Source organism: Xenopus tropicalis, chromosome 1 (assembly GCF_000004195.4).
Source record: "Xenopus tropicalis strain Nigerian chromosome 1, UCB_Xtro_10.0, whole genome shotgun sequence".
Classification (NCBI taxonomy): Eukaryota; Metazoa; Chordata; class Amphibia; order Anura; family Pipidae; genus Xenopus; species Xenopus tropicalis.
The window spans coordinates 84,219,676-84,227,783 of record NC_030677.2 but is presented as its reverse complement, the minus strand read 5'-3'; the positions used below and the strand labels follow the sequence as shown (position 1 = coordinate 84,227,783).

The following is an 8,108-nucleotide window of genomic DNA, read 5'->3' as shown; positions in this document are numbered from 1 at the left end:
TCAGGGAAACTATATCTGTTCATGAGTCCCCAGACACACAGTTTTACACTGTTGTTGAGCAGTTCTGCGCAATTACTGAAAGTGCTCTGAAGCTATTTGTGTATTAAACATAGCTTTGACTTTCAAGGGAGACTTTACTTGCTTTTGAATCCCCAGCTTTACATTGTAAATTAAAATTATTTTGTTTTTTCCTGCATCTAAAGGGTTTGAAATTTGTAAAGTTTACCTGTTGCTTGAAAACACCAAAGGCAAGTTCTGTGCTTTTCTATCATTTATACTTTTATTTGTATGCAGTGATGCTGGTTTTAAAGATTTCCAATACAGACCCAAGGATCTAATACAGACATTGATCCAGGGCCTCCATGAAAAGCAGAAGAGAACCTTTCTTATGAAATAGCATTTCTGGTATCAAAGTTATGGTCTGTGGCAAGAAATCAATTTTTTACAAATTATTTCTGATGACATTACCTTAACATTTATTGCATACTTTCTTAGCCTAGGAAAACACATAGATGACTTTTCCTGCCTCCCAAGAAAATTTCCTGCAGGTGCCCACACCCAGATAAGCTCATTTACCATGGTTTTCCAATGCTTAGGAATCACAAGCTATATCACAGTGGATCTCATATGCAATTTCCAATGTTATCATAGCGGAGAATGGGACCGAGGCATGTGAATGCAAAGTAATTCGGGAGTATTGGATTCTGATCTTTGCATATTATTTTTTAGTTATATTAATATTTATGGTGGTGTTTTCACATTATTGCAACTTACCCATTATAATTGAACACAGAGAGAAACCCCCCAAATCATGCAAAATTCCTCTGTGGTATAGTGTAAGGCATTTGTCACCTGAGGGTAACTGATTTTGAGGTGACAAACCAGAACCTTTAAGTGACTGTGGTTGGAGAGATTTAGGAAGGTCAGTGAAAGAGAGCCAATTGCATTGATACTAAAATTTCTCCCTGTTCCCTGAGCATTGCAGTGCAGTTGTGATAAACTAAACATGATGCTTGTTCTCTTTTGCTTCCTTGTTGATTTGTATGTGTCATGTGTGTGTTACTGTGTGCTCCAAATATTCTGATTCTCAACTTTTATGATTGTGTCTGCCTGATCATTGCTTATGTTCTGGGTTTAATTAAACTGCTGTCTGCTCTGGCCATCTGGTCTGTGTCATGGTATTGCTACTGCTTTACTGTCAACTATCCATATTTGGGGGCCTTGCAATTACACCTGCTCCTAGGGCAAGAGCTCAAACTCTTTGATAATTGTCTATATTTTTAATCCCGAGTTGCTTGAGTTTATAACATGTTTCTGCTTTTGATAGCAGCTTAAAGCGAGAGTTACTTAGGGACAACCTTTTGCTTGTAGTCTGTCTCATGTACATGTCTGCACAAATCTTTTTAGTTCTTTTATTTTATTCTTATTTTATCATATGCATGCTTAATTAAAAATAAATTTCCAGTACAGCTAGTACATAAATGAATTGCATGTTACAAAAACAACTCAGAGACAGCAGAGAATAGCACAAAGTGAGCAATTTTAATTTATAGACAAGTGGAAGACACACGTGCAGCTGGATGGTTATCTCTAAGAATGGTCTCTCCCCTTCCATTTGTAGAGCTGTGTTTTCTTTCATAATTAGAAGAACACACGAGAGAAAAGGATTACCTCGGATTAAAGATAATGGATTAGCAGACTTTAAGCATCTTACAACATGGCACTGACCAAAATAGCCCTTCAGGTTGTCTGTGGATTTCTTATTTAAAGGCAGAAATATTAAACTGCTTTGAGGAGATAGGCACTAGCGTCTAATAAGGGCTTGCTAACATTCTAATTAATACAACACAAGGTAAGTCTACCCTGTTTTATTAGTTTTGTCTGTTTTATAAATATATAGATGACATCAATTCATTGTTGTTTATTAGTTTTTTAGAACCAAAACATTTTTAACACCACCATAGTTTGTGCAGCAGTTTGGGGTAAGTGCTACCCACTACTGTATGGAGGTGGGCACAGAAGAGACTGTGTTCAGTGATTCAGTGGATACTGGGGAATCCAAATATGTATGGTGACCATACTAGGGTTGTGACTGGTGTGTAATGTCAATTTATATGTGCTAAACAGGAATATTTGTGGGATAAAGACCCTTAAAAAATGATCTTTTTCTTGGACCCGTAAACTTTTTGTTTCCCAAAAGAGTGGACCATTTATTGTAATTTTAGCATGGGATCCTTTATCTAGCCTGTTATTCAGAAAGATCCAAATTATGTGAAGGCCATCACCAAAAAAAAACATGAATGCATATGTATGGGTTGTGATTTGTTAATATATATATATCTTATATACTTTAATAGGAGACAGATGGAGTTTATTTTTAATAATTACGTACTTTGTGGAATACAGTATATATCCAGAGTGCTTGTGATCTAGATAAGATATATTCTTATAATATAGATCACTATGCCTTGAGGCTAAAAGCCTTAAAATGAATTTAAACATTAGAAAAAGCACAAAAAAGTTGCAGTTGACATGGATTTATGCTGTACAGGTACGGGACATGTTATGCAGAATGCCTGGGACCTGGGGTTTTCCAGAAAAGTTGTCATAAGTCTGCTAAAAAAAACATTTAAACATTAAATAAACCCAACAGGGTTGTTTTGGATCCAATAAGGATTAATTGTCTCTTAGTTGAGATCAAGTACAAGGCACTGTTTTTATTACAGAGAAAAAGGAAGTATTTTTAAAAAAATCTGAATTATTTCCTTAAAATGGTGTCTATGGGAAATGGCCTTTCCGTTATTTGGAACTTTCTGGATAATGGATTTCCGGATAACGAGTCCCATACCTGTACTGCCATGAACAAGGTAATTCCTGATTATTACAGATTCAATTCAGATAATGAAAAAACCAAGAATTATTTCACACTATGGTCATTGCCAGTTTTCTGAGCTTTTTGGACAATGGTTTCTGGATCCCACATGCGTAATTAATGTATCAGAAATTAGGGTTTGCTGAACCGTAACCCTACAGGTATAATACAAGAAAGAATTATGTATAATTCATTTCATATCTAGAAATGGTTTTAATGCTAGACTAAATAATTAACTACTTATGTGGGGAAACTTTTTAAGGATTTTTTTCTATATTGTAGGCTTTGATAGTGATAGAAGAGGGTGCATGAACTTACCTACTCAACAAAAAAATGTTGAATGTACATCTGTACATATATATGAAGTATATTAGATAATATAAATTTAGATAATTTGTTGAAATAGTATAAGAATACAACAATATTATAAATAATATATACTTTAAAACTTAAAAACAGCTGGACCACATATAGACATCTGTAATGGAATACAATATTACTCAAAATAAGCACCTATAGCTAATCTATATTTATGGTAAACCAATTAGTAGCCAATTAGCCATTCGTTTTGGCCAGTCTAGTGCAAGTTAAAAAAGCAAAGATTGACTGCTAATGGTAAACGCACAGATGCAATTTGTTACATATATTACTAAAGCAGCCATAGGATACTTCGGTTTTATATAGGGATGTTTAATAATGTAGGTGTTAAATTGCATCTGTGCATCCACTTAGGTCATTGCTTTACTTTTGTAATAGGCAGTAGTGTAACTGCTTATTGGTTGCTATTGGCAACAGCATTGGTGCAAAGTAGCACTATGTATGTATTCAGCCCTTTAATAACCACACCTGTTTCATCACTTAGTGCTGACTTATATATATTTTTTTTTCAGAATGAAGTATTTTATACATCTACTCCTCCTTGTTCTACTCACCATTTATGAGCAATGCAATGCTCAGTCTTGTGTGGTGGATAACATTCCAGTAAAAGAAAACCTTGATTTAAAAAGGGTAAGACATTTGTATAATAATTCAAAGAACAAAACAAAGAAGGCATATAAATAAATATATATATATATATATATATATATATATATATATATATATATATATATATATATATATATATTTTCATACACATTTTTGAATGGGATCTAAGTCTATCAAAAACTGAGCAGGGTGTATGACTATTCCTTACTAAAACACTTTGTAGTATACTTTATTTTATCTTTCTTTACATTTTTAATAATTATCTAATTATTGCACACATATTAAAAAGAACATGGTAAGACAATGTCCTTTTTGTTTGCCAACCAGAGTGGGAGTCTATAGGAAATGAGTAGGTATATCTATTGAGCATCCCATTAGCTCCTGTGCCAGTCAGTAGATAGAATGCTCTCCAATTTTCCTGCAACCGTATCAGTATATAGCTAATATGGTAGAAAGAATTTGCTTATTTTAGCTGAATCTATATAGAAAGTGTTTATAACCAAGCAAGTTCAGGAACTCACTCGAAACTTTGATAATCCATTGCCGAACCTGGACGGGCCAAGATTGATATATCTGCCAATAAATGTCAATATATTTTTCAAATAAAATCACTGTTTTAAATAGTAAACTTTATAGCCTGGTTTCAGCCATGCCTCTGATACTGATTAGAGTATTCACTCAATGAATATATTTTATTTGCTAGTATGCTGGAAAATGGTATGGAATCGGAAAAAAAGACCCAGAAGGACTGTTCCTGCAGGACAATATTTCTGCTGACTATACAGTAGAGGAAGATGGTACAATGATAGCATCATCTAAGGGAAGAGTCAAACTTTTTGGGTAAGGAAACAAATGATCAGGTCTAATACATTACAATTTATTTATTCATATTTTTCACACTTTTTTATGCATTTACAAATGCATACTGAGTTTGAAAGCAGATAGAATGCATTATACATTTTTTTAAATGCAACTAAGTGTGTTTCTGTAAACTTCAAAAGTAACCTTTTTTTTATTCTAGTCTTTTGAATGCAGAATGTTGCATTTATAAAAATGTTATGAAATGTAAATAAAATGCAATTTGGAATGCTCATGTACATTAGTACAACCAGGCAGAATATAATGGAAACAAATTGCTGTTGCATTTAGGTGCACTCAAACTGGTGTCTCAAACACAGCAAACACATAATATTATAATTTATATGACACAGTCCTTTGACATACGCAGGAACAAAAAAACCTAGGAATAGGAAATTGCATTACATTACATTTATAACATATTTTGGTTCAACTGAACCAAATCTAAACCCTGTACTTTAAAGCAGTTAACAACTGAATATGCCATTTTATCCTTTTCAGATTCTGGCTCATTTGTGCAGAGATGGCAGCTCAGTATACGGTGCCAGATCCAAGCATCCCAGCCAAAATGTACATGACTTACCAGGGACTGGCTAGCTATCTATCAAGTGGAGGTAGGTAGCATTTATAATTTCAGTTATTTCATTCATATTTACATTTCAGGTTCACAACCAGACTTTATATTATATTCCTATTACTGTTTGAATGATAAATGATTGACAAAAGAAAAGATTATTACTGTGGGGTGCCTACAATTATCAATCCTATGTAATTTTAAAATTGCTAATCTTTTGCCCTAGACAAGTGTAGTTCTTCCATAAAGATGAAGCATTCCAGGTTCTGCGGGAGGAGAAACTGCTTGCGTGTGCTTGGGGTCAAGTGAATTTGCAGTACACATTTGCCCAACCCAAGCCGATACAAAGAAGACTGGGAATCAGAGGAAAAATGGAATGCCACACTTTCCAGCACAGAACCCCAGAACAATTCATTATTTGTAGAACAGGTGTACTGGCCAGGGGCAAAATTATGCTTACTGGTGGGTATGCAAAACTGTAGTAACTTGCACCCCCAAATCGTTTTAACTTTCCTTGTCTTTAACAGAAGACAAATCATGTTAGTTATTTTCTTAGGAGAAATATTCTATATTCCACTATTCTGTGGATAATCACAGCAAACTGCTATTGATCTCTTATGTTAAAGATACTTGAAATGAAGAGCATTTTTGTTTCAAGAAACAGTATAATAACAATGTGGAATAATAATAATGTGGAATAAAATCTTTTAAATATTTCAGAATGACACAACAATCACAAAAGGTTTGGCATTCCCTAACTGTGCAGTTATTTCTTGTCCAGCCATACAAACATTTCTCTGTCTGTTGGTCTCTACAGGTGACAACTACTGGGTAATTGACACAGATTATGACAACTATGCAATCACGTATGCCTGTCGCTCTCTTAATGGTGATGGAACATGCAACGATGGCTATTCTATTGTATTCTCCCGCAATCCACGTGGATTTTCACAGGCTATAATGAGAATTATTCGCCAAAAACAAGAAGAAATATGTATGTCTGGGCAATTCCAGTCTGTGCTTCAATCAGGTATTTAACCCATTGATTGTGCATTGTGTATCTTTGTATCGTATCGTTTTTTGAACCTTCACCATTTTTAAAAATAGACACCCATTACAATTCTATTGTGATATATAAACTGGAAAAAATGAAAACAATATTACAGTTTGGATGGACAGGGTACTGACACATTTTTGATCATAGCATATCACTCCTGAAAGGTAATCTACAAACAAAAGAGCAAAATTGTATATGCTTTAAGTGCTATTCATTATGGTACTTATGACTATACACTAAGGGGCAGATTTATTAAATTATTTATGTGGTTTTAGAAACCACAACTAAATGCGTTTACACTAAAACCATGAATGTCTAGTCATTTATTTAAAGATCTCATTTGAAAAAGCACAAACGAATTCAACTGCAGAAACAAAACTAAAATGAAAACCGAGAAGTTTTCATCAGTTTTATATTTTTTCATGAATCTTTGTGGACTTTCAAATGAAAAAATAAATGAAACAAAAGATTGTTGCAATTTGCCTAAGACAGCTCCCATTGACGTCTACATGACCTTAACAGCTTTTAGGTGGTGAAGTTTGTATCTGTGTTTTTACACTTAATAAATCCAGGTAAACTGTTTTTTTCAAGAAAATCTGAGTTTAGGAGAAAACAAACACGAATCATGAAAAAAAAAAAATACAAATGTTAGTACTTGCCCCCCTTGTGTAACTGTTATAATGTTAAAAGTACATGGATGCAAGGGAGCCCTGAAATTATCTTAAATTGCCTTTTTCTTAAATATTTTACCACAGACAAGATTAATTTAGGTTATTGTACCTTATTTTCACGTGGTACTCAAATAACCGGTTCCTTTTATAGGAAAGATGCACATTATGTCTTTTATGCTTAAAATTTTTTTTTTTAATTAACTTAGGGAGAAACTTAACTTACATTCTCTTTTGTTACGGCTTATATAGCCTTTAAATGTTGTGGGATTGTGAAATGCTATGGAGAGCACAGAACAATTCAGTCTGAGTCTATAATTAAAATTGTAGTACTCTAGTTACAGCCAAAAAGTTTGATAAACCCAGGAACCTTAGAACAGTAGAATCTTTAGCACTGACAACAAGTACCAATTTACCAGAGCTGTTGGTTCTAAGGTTTCTAGGTTCTCACCTGTTAATGGATAAAGTGATGCTTGTCCCAGCTCGTGGCCACCATGGGCAGCACATAAAGGCCATAGCAGATATGGAAATTAGTTGCCTGCTGTAATCTGTGCTACTGTGGGTCTTGCCTTTCAAGAAAACTTTGGCAGCTAATCTCCATGTATACCATCACCATAAAGGGATAAATAAGGCCAGATTCTCTCATTTACAGCATATTAATTCAAAGTAAACTGTATAAAAGGGCTAACTCATTGACTACTGTTTTTCTTTCTAGGAGCATGTTAGATGAAAGAATAAAAAGAACTTCGACAGAACATGCAATATGCTCAGAACATGCAACCTGGCCCAGCATATTTTCCTGTGTGCTGCTACTATAGATTTCTGTCTTTCTTATCTCTGTGTTATTAGGCTTTAAAAACTATTGGCTCCATAGTCTGTTTATGTAGATAGCATCTATTAAGCTCTGTTTAAATATAAAAATATATTTCACAGGATACTCATGGCATATGTGTCTCATAGAATGTTGTTCTCAAATACATTGTATTGATATATATTATGGGAAGTTTATGATTGGTGTTTTTGTATTTGCCTTGGACAAGACTGTTTTCATATTTATTACTGTATTCCATTAAAATGTACAGTATTAAGAAA

General features: G+C 33.9%; 1 protein-coding gene across 1 annotated transcript; it reads left to right on the top strand.

Moving 5' to 3' along the window:
- The first annotated feature begins 1,784 nt into the window (after window positions 1-1,784).
- Window positions 1,785-8,108, top strand: rbp4l (retinol binding protein 4, like). Its single transcript, NM_001097304.1, has 6 exons — window positions 1,785-1,852; window positions 3,763-3,880; window positions 4,563-4,699; window positions 5,219-5,331; window positions 6,109-6,321; window positions 7,732-8,108. Exons 2-6 carry the CDS (start codon window positions 3,764-3,766, stop codon window positions 7,740-7,742), a joined length of 591 nt encoding a protein of 196 aa, NP_001090773.1. The 5' UTR covers window positions 1,785-1,852; window position 3,763; the 3' UTR covers window positions 7,743-8,108.